Raw genomic sequence first — 14,762 nt, 5'->3', positions numbered from 1 at the left:
GAAATCCAAGTCAGGCTGGGGTCTTTCCTCAGCGTGTTTTACTTTTGTGTGGTCCGTTGAGCAGGGGTCTCTGACACGTGACTGGTGTCCGGACCCTTCTTCCCCGAGGAAGCCCAGGGAAGAGGGTCTGGGGGTTCCTGCTTCTTAGGTTCTCCTGCCACCTGGACAGGTGTGCATGCACAATTCTCTGATTTTCTAGAGGAGTACGACATCGGAACTCAGGTGTGTGCCTTCACTGAACACAAACACTGGACCTCGGAACCCGAGCCCAGCACCAGGCAGCAGTTCCTCCAGTGTAAGTTGTGAGCAACTTCCCTCTCCCTGGGTGTGGACGTACGTGTGAGGCTTTGGAAGCAAGGATGCCGTCTCTCATGTAGGTTTCAGGTTCTTGCAACATCAGGGTCTATGCCCAAATGGTACATTTTAAAAAGTTTAATTTAAAAAAAATTTGAACTTTTCATTTTGAAGCAGTTTCAAACTTAGGAAAACATTGCAGAAAGAGGACCAAGAATTCTTGTATACCTTTCATTCAGTTTTTCCAAGCGTCGTTATAACGGTCCACTGATCCAAACCGGAAAATGAAATTGCTGCAAGGCTATGAACTAATCTATGGAATTTATTCAGGTTTCACGAGGTATTCCTCCCAGTGTCCTTTTTCTGGCTGGAAGTCCGGTCCAAGATCACAGTTGTTTCTTTGTCTCCAATCTGGGTCCAGTCCCTTTGTCCTTCTGTGTCCTGCATGACCTTGGCCCTTTCAAAGATCCTGGCTAGTTCCCAAATGGCTCCCTGTTAAGTCTGACTTGGCCAGAACTGCAAAACCCATTGTCCCGTCATGATGTGGGAGTGTCCTGGTCTGTCAGCAGTTTTGAAAACATGTTATTTCCAATCAATATTTACTTCCTTATGGTTAACAAGGCAGGGAGGTTTCATCTCCCAGGAGAGGAAGGGCTGCATCTGGGTAGTCAAGGCTCACTTTTAGGACATGCAGCTGCTTCATCTCTTTGGAACGTGCCGTTGAACCCTGCTTCTGCTTGCTTTCTGGAGGTGAGCGCTGGCTGACCAACTCCTGAACCCCTTTTGCTCTGGTCGTGACGTGGAGCCTCGGGTTCGATGACTGTCTCCTGTTCTTTCCACAGCTCCTCATTTTCCCCAGGACCTCTCGGTTTCCACACAGTTTCCTTGATTTATTCTTTCCTGCTTCCTGACACCAGCACATCTGTGTTTTTTTTTTTAAATAAATTTATTTATTTATTAATTATCTATTTTTGGCTGCGTCGGGTCTTCGTTGCTGCGCGTGGGCTTTCTCTAGTTGCGGCTAGCAGGGGTTAATCTTTGTTGTGGTGTACAGGCTTCTCATTGCGGTGGCTTCTCTTGTTGCAGAGCACGGGCTCTAGGTGCATGGCTTCAGTAGTTGTGGCGTGTGGGCTCAGTAGTTGTGGCACATGGGCTTCAGTAGTTGTGGCTCACGGGCTCTAGAGCTCCGGCTCAGTTGTTGTGGTGCACGGGCTTAGTTGCTCTGTGGCATGTGGGATCTTTCCGGACCAGGGCTCGAACCCGTGTCCCCTGCGTTGGCAGGTGGATTCTTAACCACTGCGCCACCAGGGAAGCCCCACATGTTTGTTTTACTAACAGATATAGTTAATACAAGAAGCCAAACACCTTTGTGCTTAACGTTAAAATAAAAGTGAACCACATCCTATTATAATCTGTTTTCTGTTGCATGACAGTCGTCTTTTTTCATGCATGACATTAACTTTTGCTCCTAGAGTATTGCTGTGAAGTTTTAGCCTTTTATGGACTCAGATCATTTCACCTGTCCAAGTTCTGTCAAATTGCCAGCTTGACTGACCGGTGGGAACCACTTGTAAGCTGGCCTCTTTGTCCTTTAAGCATTGACCTTCTGCCCTTGACATTCTAAAGAGTATTGCTGCTTTCTGGCACTCACAGAATGTTCCAGACCCATTCTGGTTTGCTTGTCCCAAGGCATAGAATCACCTACGCTGTAAGGAGCCCTGGGTCCCCCAGATGAGAAGAGTACTAACGCACTCATTCATTTGGCACGTGTATACCGAGCATCTTCTCAGAGCTAGAAGCCCAGGATAGAGTCCCACATAAAATGTGGAGCTGATAGAATGAAAGGAGAACATTCATGAAACAAACACACTGATAAATAATTACACATTGTGATGAGTACCAGGAAGTTATAAAGCCAGGGTGCTCCGAGAGACGTTGACAGGCAGGCGTGGAGACCTCTTTGAGGACAGACTCACAGCCACAATCCCAACGGATCAGTCAGGATCTCCCTGACTCAGGTCAGGGCGAGGACCCCACCGCGGAGGGAACGGTCTGTGCCGAAGCCGCCCGAGCGGGTTCAGCGCTGGGTGGGTCTGAGGTCAGGCTGCTGGAGTGTGGAGGTCAAGGGGGAGAGGGCAGGAGACGAGGCTGCTGACGCAGGCACGCGCCAGTCACGCCGGGCCGGGCGGCCAGGGAGGCGGGTCACTGCGTTATCCTAAGGGCAGGGGCACCGTCAGAGGCTGTAAGCTGGGGCGACGTGCTTCCCCTTAGCTGGCTCCCCGAAGCGAGCTCCTGTCGGGGAGAAGGTCTGGGCGGGGGAGGCGGGAGAGAGCACCACGACCGGCGTGGGACTCCTGCACCCTCTGGGGGAGATTTGGGGGCGGCTTAGATGGGGGTGAAGTAGGGCACGGAGGGTGGGATCCACAGGACTCAGGGCCGCCCGTGTGTGTGGTGGGGCAAGACGTGGGAGGATGAGGGAAAAGAAGTGGAGTGCGACTTGGGCACCTGGGTGCGTGGAGGTGTTGTTCTCTGGGACCAGGAGGAGAATGTGTGGGGCGGGGACTGCTTGAGAGTTCCTCTGCTAAATAAATATTGGCCAGATATTTTAACAAATGAGTGAATCAAATGTGGGTGTATGAGCGCCTGTCTGCCCCAAACCCCTGCCGACGCTGGGTAGAAAAGTGCGTGGATTTCAGGACGTATTTGTCGAATGAATGAAAGCATGAGCCCATCCGTAGGTTTTATTTCTTGATTCAGTTCAGCAAATAATACAGTAAATTCCAAGCAATTTGAGCTTCAGGAAGGAAGGAGGTGGAGTGACTTGTCAAAAGGGGTCTGGGACCACTTACGACCTGCGTGGGCGAGGTGCCCCCCCGCAAGCAGTTCTCCGTGACACTGGCCTGGCGTCCCACAACTTAACTTGGTTCTGGCACTGCCTGGAGATGGCGTCAGATCCCACAGGATGGCCCCCACTTCAGATGCCAGTCGCGAGTATTGGGTCCCCAGGTGACGGACAACTTCTGTCCGACTTGGCTACAAATCAGAGGTTCCCAGGACCGCCCCCGTTGGACTCGAGCATTTGCTACAGCAGCTCACAGAAGTCAGGGAGACACTTACGTTCACCAGTTTATTAAAGGATGCGATAAAGGACACAGATGAGCAGCCAGATGGAGAGAGAGAGGCACGGGGCAAGGCCGGGGAGGGTCCCGATTGCAGGAGCTTCTGTCCCCATGGAGATGGGGTGCATCGCCTTCTGGTGTGGATGTTTGCCAGCCTGGAAGCACTCAGAACCCTGCACTACTGGGATTTTATGGAGGCTTCATCTCATAGGCATGGTGGCCCACTAACTCCATTTCCAGCCCCTCTCACTTCTCATGAGAATAGGAGTTAGGGCTGCAAGTTCCAAGCTTCTAGTCATGACTTGGTCTTTCTGGTGACCAGCCAGCCCCCGCCAGGAGCCCATCCAGAGTTGCCTTGTCAGAACAAAAGATACATGTATAACCTGGGAAATTACAAGGGTTTCAGGAGCTCTGTGTCAGGAACAGGGGCCAAAGACCAAATATCAGAACAACAGATGGTCCTAGTGCACTTATGACTCAGGAGATTACAGGGAGCTTTGTGCCGGCAACCGGGAACCAGAGACCAAATATATATTTATTGTAAATCACAATATCACACTTGCGTTCTGTTTTCTGGTTTTCACCCACCTCTTTTCTGGGAAGGAACAGGGGTGTGGGAGACGGATGTCTTTTCGTCCTTTGGAGGCTCGCTAGGTTTGAAGTGTTGGGTCTGAATCAGCTGGCAGCCCCTGACTTTCTGTGTCCCCTCAGATGCCTGTGACATTGCCTTCGACCCCGACACGGCACACAGGTACCTCCGGCTGCAGGAGGACAACCGCAAGGTCACCAACACCACGCCCTGGGCGCACCCGTACCCGGACCTCCCCAGCAGGTTCACACACTGGCGGCAGGTGCTGGCCCAGCAGAGCCTCTACCTGCACAGGTACTACTTCGAGGTGGAGCTCTCCGGGGCGGGCATCTACGTGGGCCTGACGTGCCAGGGCATCGACCGAAAGGGCGAGGAACGCAACGGTTGCATTTCCGGAAACAACTTCTCCTGGAGCCTCCAGTGGGATGGCAAAGGGTTCACGGCCTGGCACAGTGACACGGAGACCCCACTCAGGGCCCGCCCTTGTCAGAGGCTGGGGGTCTACGTGGACTTCCCCGGAGGCGTCCTCTCCTTCTACGGCGTTGAGCCGGAGGCCATGACGCTGGTGCACCGGTTCGACTGTAAGTTTTCGGAGCCCGTCTACCCAGCCTTCTGGCTTTCCAAGAAGGACAACGCCATCCGGATTGCGGATCTGGGAGAGGAACCCGAGAAGCCGGCACCGACCCCGGTGGAGCCCGCCCCCTAGATGCCGGGGTCCAGAGCCCAGACCTGTGCTAACACACAGATGGGGCGGCAGCTTGCGCGTTAAGGCTGACTGGGGGGCAGAATCCCTGCCAGCGGTTGCTGGCTTTAGAAATCACGTGGGTCAGAGGATGAGGGGAAGGGTGTCTGGCCGCCGCCTTGGGCTCCATGCAGCACTGTTCCCCACGTTTGCAATAATCCTCAGGCCCTAAGTCCCCCTCACCATCTTCTCGTGATGTCCTGTCTGCTCGGGTGAACAGCGCACTGTGCCCAGAGGTGGTCACCAGGAATCCTCAGAACCATCAGAAAGACTGCAGAGGAATCAGAATAAATTGCTAACTTTATCTCGCTTCCCCGGCGTCCCCGGCACTGTCCTGAGCTCCTCCCGTGCGTCAGCCCTCGTGGCTCTCATGGCAGCCCCATGGGGTAGCTGCTTACACCGTCCCCATTTTGCAGATGGGGAAGCTGTGGTTCAGGTGGGGGTCAGTGAACTTGCTCAGGTTCATCGTGGTCACGTGGTGAGTGAGTGGCCGAGCTGGGATTCAGATCTGGGAGGGCCGATGTTGTACTTCTAACCACTACCCCATGCTGCCTTCCTCCTTCGACGGTGGGTGTTGTGTGCACGGGAATAAACCACATCATGAACTGCGTTCGTAGGAGTAGAGCGTCTTACGGCCTCCGTCGCTTTGCACCCGCACGTCTGACTGGGCCTTGCGGCTGTGCTGTGACGGAGAGCTCACTACCTCACATGGATGCTCACCTGGTTTGGGTACAGTGAGGACTGCAGGAATGTCTTAGTGGGGTCCGAGTCCTAGTCTCTGCGACCTCAGGCGACGGGGCTCCTTCCTCTCCCCTGGAGCCGCCCGGACGGTGTGGACGCGTCTGATTCCTCATTCAAGGGCAGCTCTCACACCGTCCCCCCCGGGAATTATTCTTCGCTTCTCACTCTGTCTCCCACTTTCCTTTGTGGTTTCCAGACCTTCTACTCCTCTGATCACATCCCCCTTCTCTCTACAGACGCGCTCCCTAAGATTAATGATGTACATTCATCAAACCTTTAGGCAAATGACAAACTGTATTTAAATGGGTTTCTGGGGACATAACCTGAGGCCCCTTTCGGGATTCCCTGGAAATACAACTTCTGGGTCTTTTCCGTGACCTGTGTCAAGGCAAGTACCTTCTTCTTTGGCCGGTCTGACGGTCCTGTGTCAAGAGTACTTTACTGCAGCGTCACTTGACTCGTTTCCAGAGACCCTTGCCCTACATTTGAATTCTAGGATTTATATAGTATAGGATTTGAACCTTTTTTAATTGAATTTAAAAGCTTTGAATTTTATTGACCTTTAGAATATTAAAAAAAATTTTTATTGGAGTATAGTTGATTTACAATGTTGTATTAGTTTCCGTTGTACGGCAAAGTGAATCAGTTATACATACACATATATCCACTCCTTTTTAGATTCTTTTCCCATATAGGCCATTACAGAGTATTGAGTAGAGTTCCCTGGGCTATACTGTGTATCCTTAGAAATTTTTAAATTTGAATTTTAAATTTCATCACATCATTGCTGCTTGCGGAGATAGTTTTATTCATGACTCTATGCCCAGTGTAATAGCTCTCCTTCCTAGCCTGGTGTCACCTACAGAATTGGTAACCTTTCCTTCTTAAATCTTACTCTTGTTGATATACATATTGATTAGGTTGATACCTATATTGATTAGAATTTTGCAGTCCTCAGCCAATATCTTTTGGGTTTGGTTATTCAATAAGTTACGCATCAGTAGAATTGTTTGCTAATGTAGCCCACCTTATGCCCCTTTATCCACTGGACACCATGAAGGACTTTTCAGCGGCAGAGATCAGGATATACTATGTCAGCATTTCCTCTCTAACGATGCTCTCTAGGGGGAAAGTGAGATCAGCTTGGCTGGGTTGTTGATGCTTCTTACTTTCTTCCCCAAATGCTCACATAATATTTGACAAACCATTTTAGAATTCTGGTGTAAGTTCACACCTCACCTGCTGTTTCCAGAATCTACCCTTTTTTTCTTTTAAAAAATCAAGACAATGTTGCCTGTTTTCATCCTCCACCATTCTCCCTAATTTCTCAAAATTTACTGCCTGGATTTCAGTCACGTTGGTAAATTGTGTCATTGTCGTGAGATATAATTTGTTTAGGCCACGCTCAGATTCATAAAAGGAACCCTTTGGGTGTCTCCTTACCTGTTTTGAACTTCAGTTCCTCTTTTTGTCCACTCAGTTTTGGTTTTAAGACCTTTCTTCTTGATATAGAAGATCAAAGCAAAATTGAGCATTAGCATTGTCTTAAGCGATGGGCATATCTTTTTTCTTTCCCTGGGTCCAAAAACTGAAAATCGCCTAAAACAAACAAAATAAAAAAAAAAGATAACAAAGGCCAATTTTACGCCCTCTGTCATTTTCCCCAAGCTGTGTCAGTGTGTGCCACTCTTCTGTATGTCCCACAGAAGCCTCCACTGTCTTTGGCAACTCCCTAAGCATAGACAGGAACATATAATAGTAGATGCAGCTGGTCAGACGTTCCAGAGGTTCTGGATCCTCTTTCCTCTTTACACCCACTGCTGGCTACCACATTCCTTCACTGAAGTTTTGCTGAGGCCCTCGGGTTTCCTCTAAAAAGCTTAGTTTTGGGGACTTCCCCGGCGGTCCAGTGGTTAAGACTCCACGCTTCCACTGCGGGGGGCAGGGTGGGGGCTCTGGTTTGATCCCTGGTCAGGGAGCTAGGATCTCACATGCCTTGCGACGCCGGCAAAAAATAAAAATTAAAAAAAATTAAAAAGCGTAGGTTTTTAAATTTAATGATGAGTAGGGAGGGCTTTGGCATTTTGAGGACCGTTCCCCATTTCTTACCTCATTTAATCTTTGCAGCCCTGTGAGATAGGTAGTATTTTATGGAATGAAAATGAAAAGGTTGGTGGCTCAGAGAGGCAAAACTTGGTCAAGGATGCTCAGTAGGACGTTTTGAAAAAAGCGTTTGTGTTTATTTCTAAAACGAGGTTACGTTCACAGGTTCTGAGACATGAACGTCAGTGGTTCTCAGAGTGTGGCTTCCTGACCAGCAGCATCAGCACCACCTGGGAACTTACTAGAAAAGCAAATGCTCGAGCGTCAGCCAGACCCGCTGAATCAGAAACTCTGGGGCAGTGTTTCAACAAGGCCTCTGGGGGTTCTGATGCAGGCTTGGGTTTGAGAACCTCTGTCTGCCCCATCTACTCTCTTGAATCTGTTCCGCCCTTCATACCAATAACAAGTGCCCGCGAGTTTCCGAACAAGCAGGAAGTCACCCGATCTCCTTGAGGACCCAGCCATGTCAGCCGGGTCAGAACTTTTCTGTGCTCTCGTGTTTCTCCCCCTCCCGGAGAGGGAGACATTTCTAGCCAATGCCCTCGTTCCCCACCTGCTTCTCTTTAAACCGAAGGGCAAATGGCAACTGGAAACTCCACGATTTCTCAGGAACGAGGCCTCGTCTCAGTTAACTTTGCCAACAAGTGTGACACCACCTGACGGGCAGGCGGTGGCTCAAACACGATGGTTTTCCCACCTTTCCTCTTGAGAACGATCCTAGTACAGCTTTTCCCATGTGATCAAGTGCCTTTGCAAACACATCACCCGCCTGTGAGCGAGGTAGACTCATGATGTCCATCTACAGAGGCGGGCAGCCGAGGGCGGCAAGTGAGTCGCGGGTGGAGGTATGTTTGCTGCTCCGTAGCCGAGACCCTCCTGCTCTGCAGCCTGAGCCCTTCCCTGACTTCCCGCCATCTGACCCAGGTCAGGTGCTGGGTGGGAACCAGCAGAACCTCAGGTGCACGTCATTGGGCAGGACAGTGGAGCCGATGGGGGTACAGCAGCCGTGCCTTCTGGGGCTCGCTACACCATGCAGGGGGCCGGCAAAGGAGGTGAAGATTTGGGGTGGTATAGGCTTTAATCAGAATCATGAACAAAACAGAATGCAAAGGGCAGAAGGAAGCTAGGGGACTGCACGGAGACTTCAGGCTGCTCGTAACCTGGATATTTGGGAAATCTCCAGATGTACGTCTCAGCCCCAAAGGTTTCCTCTGAGAAGTGTTTTCCCCTCTGGGTCTTACTCCAATGAAACCTGTTTGCCCACCTCCCTCTTTGGGTACCACCGGCGCCACTTCCCCACCATTGGCTTACCCATCAGGCTGTCGCATCCCGCCATCCGCCAAGGTCACATTCTAAACTCTGACACCCGATCTCACATGGCTCCAGTTTCCCTGCCTGAGCCGGCTGACATGCTGTGTGTGCACGTGTGTGCGTGCTCACACCTGTGTATGTGGGATGGGGCGGCAGCAGAAGTAACCACCAGGCTTACTTACACTAACGAATGTAAGCCTCACCCTACGACACCCTGCAGGGCACTGGTGATCACACATCTTCTACAGAGGAGGAGAGATGGGGGCCCAGAGGGGCCGAGGGGCGTGCCCAAGGCCACAGCCCTAGTAAGAAAGCAGCAGGATTCCAGCCAATCTTAGACTCCCAAGGTTGGGCCCTCAAGCGTGGAACCAAGGCTGAGTTGGATTGTAAAACTGCTCCTTTGAAGTCTGTCAGCTTCACAGATTAAAATCCTAATTTATTTGGACCTTTAGGAACAAGCTATTGTACTTTCAGCTTGTAGCATTTCTGGGGGTAATGTGCCCCCTTATATACTCAGGCGCTTTGGGCCTCCCTCCTCTGTCTGGCCTTCCTGGTGGGTGAGATGCTAATCCACTCTGGCCTTTTCTCCAGGCATCTGTCAGATAGAGGAGCTTGAGCTGTTAGCACTGATCTCCTTCCCGGCCTGATTCCTGTCCCCACCCCAACTCTTTACAAGACCTTCACGGCCAACCAACCCAGCGATGACTTACGCTGCCTTTCTCTATCGGTGCCCGGTTGCCAGATGTGGGCGCTAGACATGCTCACGGTATCGCCAACCTTTTGGTTTAATCCGGGGTAGTAATAACAACACCAAGAGCAGAGGCAACTGGCCTCACACATTTGATCTCATAATAGAAGGTAGCATAATTTTCATCATCTGCCTTCATCTCCTCCTTCCTCATCATCAGTAGGATGGAGAAACTGAGGCTCAGAGAAGCCAGGCAGGGAGCTCACGATCATCCAGCTCCTTGGTACCAGAATCACTGTGTGAACCTGGTCCCACCTGAAGTAGAGTTGTCTCAGTGTGTCCTCAAAACTCTCTTCTGGGTTGCCCTACGTTTGCAAGGGCATTTTGGCTGCGGTGGTGAGCTGAGGGGCTATGGTTAGGTAGTAGTCTATTACAGTCATTTTTCCTAACTTAGCAGTATAGCTTTATTAGTTATTTTGAAAAACTTCAAACCTGTGAAAAGCTGAAAGAGTAGAATGATGAACACTCATATGCACTTCACCCACATTCACCAATTATTAGCAGTTTGTTGCATTTGTGCTCTCTTTCTCTCTGTGTATACACATACACACACTGAATATATGTGTAATATGTGTGTGTGTGTGCGTATTTTTCTCAGACCTTTTGAAAATTATTTGTAGACACTTCATTCTGAGTATGTCAGCATTTAGGAGTGATTTTCAAGCTGTTTTCTGCGGACTCTGGGTTCTCTGGAGCTGCTGCTAATTTAAATTTTGTGGAGTCTGAAGTTGGTGTAAGACAGTGTCTGTCATCTTTGGCCTCAGGTGTAAAGGTTTTGTCTTCAGAATAGCCCGTTGCTGTCAAAAACTGCCCTGCTAACAAGTCAACTTTTGAACTTATAAATTTGTACTAATAGACTTATCACTATGTCTATGTTGCATGTTGTGTTTTTACAGAAGATATAATTTGCAAACAGGCTTTTGTTACTAAAAAGTTTTGGAAATCTCAGTGAGCCCCTGGTCTCCTTCAGGGTCATTACTGACCATCTTTTGGGGGCCCCGAGGGCCGTGTGTGCTCACATGTTTGGCTGTAATGGCCCAAGTCACCACTTCTGAGTGGATCACAAGCCAGTGCTAAATGGTAATGATCTCATGAAACAGGTAAGTCATTGTCTTGTCATTTTTCTTTTAAAAGCTCCACACATATTGTTTCTTCCCATGCATCTCAATGTCTGTACATACGCGTGTATAAACATCATAGTGGACATTGATTATCTGGCTGGCCAGAATAATGATCCCAATGACAGTAATACTGATGACAATAGGACGATAGTTAGCGTTAATTAAGGGCTGAATATGTACCAGGCAATCTTCTAAGTGCTCTGCATATAATACCCCATTTCAGCCTCACGCTGCCTCTGAAGTAGGAACTACTGTTGTTTCCATTTTACAGATGAGGAGACTGAAGCATAAAGGGTTAAGTAATGTGCCCGTGTTCACAGAGCTAGTGAGCCGCTGGGCTGGGGTCCAAACCCAGGAGTCTGACCCCAGACCCCACACTCCGCTCAGCTGTGCTTCCTCCCAGGTACCTGGGTTGGTGTGTGATTGAGGCTGGAGGTCCCCAGATATATTCTCAGGCCCACAGACATTTTTTTTCCACTAGGGAGTTTTCCCTGCAGAGGTTTCTGGTTAACCTTCTGAAGCAGTTACGTAACAAATATATATTAAACATTTGTGTTTTCACTTTGATGATGAGTTAAGATGACTATAAACGTATTCAGGATCATTCTAACCAAACAGCCATTCACAGATGTTTCCAACTAATTTCATATTCACAAATATTTAAAAGTCACTCACCAACAACAACAATGGAAGCTCAGCACCAGGTTCCACGATATTTTTTTTTTCCCCCTTTGAAAGGGGTCCGTACATTATTTAAATTTGACTACCTGTCTTCCTGTTGTTCTAGAATCGACATGACCAGCTCTTTCAGAATATACAGCAGCTGCCTCCCCCTCAGCAGTGCCAGGCTTAGGAGATTTACGGTAAAGGCACGTTTCCTAGGAGGTCAGTACAGAAAGCCAGACTCAACGGCAGTTTCTGGGGAGAGCAGCTGTCTGCCCATTGCAGCAGTTTCCTTTTTCTTTGGGAGATGTTCACATTTGAAAAGGCTCAACTGGGATATTTATCAGCCTCTCCTGTTCCTCTGGGGTTTGATGCAGTTGACAGCCGGCAAGGATAAAATGAGCTGGTCATCTCGGGACCATGGAAAACATGGAATCGAGGCTCAAGAATGTCCCTTATTTTCGATGTGAGAAGGGGAACAATTCCGTCCCCGTGTGCCGGAAGTGTGAGACGTGTGTCCTGGCCTGGAAGATCTTCTCCACCAAAGAGTGGTTCCGAAGGGTGGGCAGGATGTCCCAGAGGAGGTTTCTGGTCAGCATGCTGCAGCAGCTGGACAGCCTGTATTTGTTACACTATTTTCAAAATATCCTTCAGACCACGCAGGGGAAGGATTTTGTCTACCACAGGTCCCGGGTCAACCTCAGCAAGAAGGAGGGGAAAATCGTCAAGTCCTCCTTGAACCAAACGCTGGACGAGACGGTGGAGCAGAAGATGAGGGGGATTTTGCACTGGTTTGGGAACAGCAGCTCCCGGACGAAGGCGAATTACACGCTCCTGCTGCTGCAGATGTGCGACCCCGAGCTACTGCTCACTGCCGCTGATGTCGTCAGAGCCCTGCTTCTGAGAGGGCGGAACGGTGCCTCAGGTGAGCGAGGCCACAGGTAGAGACCTAAGGGTCCCCGGAGACCAGGAGGCCGGGCTTCAGGAGCCCGTCAAGGAACGGGAGGTGTGGACAAGCTTAGGTAGACGGGAATCTTCCAGATGGCAGAACAGAGCGCTTTGTCCTGACACCCGATGGTGTTGACCGAAGGAGAAGCTGCTGGATGTGACTTCCTGCTAGAAAATTATAAAAGGACAAATGCAGAAGGAACTTTCAACTGTCAGGCGTTTCAAAGGGATTTCTGCATCCCTTAGGCCCAGAAATGGCGGTCTGCGCCTCTGCTACTTAATGCTGGGGCGGTTCCTGCTTTAGCGGGTTAGGGATTGAAGCGGGTTTGAGAAGGAGGTAAGGGGGGTGCTACTGAGTTGTTTTGCCCTTCAGTTTACACTGCACGGAAACTAGGCCAAGAGGTCAAAACCTAGGGCTTTCCTTCATTCATCCCACTGTATTCCTTGCTTGCACATAAAATCCAACCTCGACTTGGAGTTTATCCAAGGCTGGAGGTAGTGGAAGGGCCAAGTAAGGCTGGGGTAGGCGTTCTCAATCGTTGCTTGTATCACAATCACTGGGAGAGCTTATTAAAACCCAGGTGGCCGGGGTCCTCCCTGAAAGGTCCTGACCCAGCAGGTGTGATGTGGGCCACGAGTCTGCATTTCTAACAAGTTCCCAGTGGATGCTGATGCTGGTCTGGTGACCTCACTTTGAGAGCCGGTGGTCTGGGGTGTCGGTGACAAGGTCTTGGAAATGTTTGGCCAGCTGGACTGGGGCAGCAAAAGCAACCAGAAAGGAGGCAAGGGACTGGGGGTTGCAGGGGGTCCAGTACGAGAAGCAGAGGATTAACAGACTGGGACAAGGCTGGGAGAGGGCGTCAGATGGAGGGATTCGGAGGTTGAGCTCTTGAGGGCGGGGAATTCCTGCTGTCCACGAGACCTGGTTTGTGGTCCTGTTTGCAGACTCATAGAATCCCAGGAAAGTTTAAAGCTACGTGACCTTGGGGGCAGTTAGATCCCCTTATATGCCCTTGATTTCTTTGGTGTGTCCAGGAAGTAAAAGAATAATCATCTGGAATGAAGAAGTGGTGGAGAAAATCAGAGGATCCCGTAAGTTAGATTAGAGATTGATAAGTCCAGCTGCTTCATTTTATAGGTAAGGAAGTCGAAGTTCAGGGAATCTGAGTGATTCGGCCGTGGTCACCCAGTCGGGGGGTTGAAAACCAGGCCCCCCGTCCTGGTCATCTCCCATGGGCAATGCCGGCCCCCGGACAGGGGCGGCAGGCTCGAGTAGCCTCATCTGTACACACAGGTCCTTACCCACCGCAGGAATCAGCTCCTTGTATTAAAAGTTGTGTAAGTCCATTTACAGGTTGTGGCAACCTTCCCCTTTTCCTAGGGGAGCTTCTCTCTTAAAATTAAATTTTCTAGGACTTCCCTGGTCGTCCAGTGGTTAAGACTCTGTGCTTCTACTGTAGGGGGCATGGGTTCGATCCCTGCTGGGGGAAGTTGTGCATGCTGCCCAGTGCGGTCAAAAAGAAAGAAAAAAAACTAAATTTTCTAATTTGACTCAAGGGCATTTATTCATATCATTGAAGAAAATGACGCGAAAGCTTCGGAAAAGCAGTCCCTCTTCCAGCTCCTCCCTCTCTCTCTTTCTCTTTCCCTCCCTCTCTCCCTCTCATTCTGTCTCTGTCCTCGTGTATATAGAGCTCCGATGAAGTTTGCAGTGCAGGTGGGCTGGCAAAGGCTAACAGAGGCTTTCTGTGATTTTTACATAGTAACTCAGAGGCCTCAAATAAAAACAGACATAACTGGCCTGGTCCGTTTTGTGTCGATTAAAAAGAAGCCAGTAGAAATGAAACCATCTCTCTCTACCACTTCCTCTCCACACACCTGCTTAAAGAGCCGCTCGTCTTGGCCTTTTGTTTTTCAGGGAACGACCCAGACTCCAAGGATGTGTTTTTCTTCCCTGAGAAAGGCCACACGCCCCCGTTCGAGACCTCACAAGTCTGCTGGGCAGCAAGACCCGGGCACACATCCTTCCCGTTGTCCAAAACTACAGGAAAAGCAAACTTGCACGAAAATGTGTGGTGCGGAGCAGCCACTACTGGTAAGTCCGCTGGTAGGAAGAAAGCCGATGGGGAGGGAGTCCCGCGGAGATGGAGGGGCTGGTAGGGCAACGGTGTCTGGGGAGGACAGAGTTGGGCAACTAACATTCACTTGTCACCTACAAAGTGGGTTGGGCTCTGTGATATTTATCCCCTCATTTAATCCCACATCTGGTAAGGGGAGAAACAAGGATTAAAATCAGTCAGTGTGGGACTTCCCTGGTGGTCCAGTGGTTAAGACTCTGCGCTTCCCCTGCAGGGGGCACGGGTTCGATCCCTGGTCCGGGAGC

The 14,762-nt window shown here is 50.1% G+C and overlaps 1 protein-coding gene across 1 annotated transcript in view; it reads left to right on the top strand.

The window, feature by feature from the left end:
- Nucleotides 1–14,762, top strand: part of LOC132354588 (F-box/WD repeat-containing protein 10-like) — a 64,233-nt gene that overhangs the window by 12,964 nt on the left and 36,507 nt on the right. Inside the window, exons 5-10 of the mRNA XM_059906448.1 lie at nt 200–295; nt 4,125–4,699; nt 5,161–5,222; nt 8,513–8,640; nt 11,835–12,356; nt 14,298–14,474. Coding sequence (XP_059762431.1) covers nt 200–295; nt 4,125–4,699; nt 5,161–5,222; nt 8,513–8,640; nt 11,835–12,356; nt 14,298–14,474 — 1,560 coding nt within the window. The remainder of the gene's footprint in view (nt 1–199; nt 296–4,124; nt 4,700–5,160; nt 5,223–8,512; nt 8,641–11,834; nt 12,357–14,297; nt 14,475–14,762) is intronic.

The sequence above is a fragment of the Balaenoptera ricei genome, chromosome 20 (assembly GCF_028023285.1).
Source record: "Balaenoptera ricei isolate mBalRic1 chromosome 20, mBalRic1.hap2, whole genome shotgun sequence".
Taxonomy (NCBI): Eukaryota; Metazoa; Chordata; class Mammalia; order Artiodactyla; family Balaenopteridae; genus Balaenoptera; species Balaenoptera ricei.
This window is presented reverse-complemented; position numbering and strand designations above follow the sequence as displayed.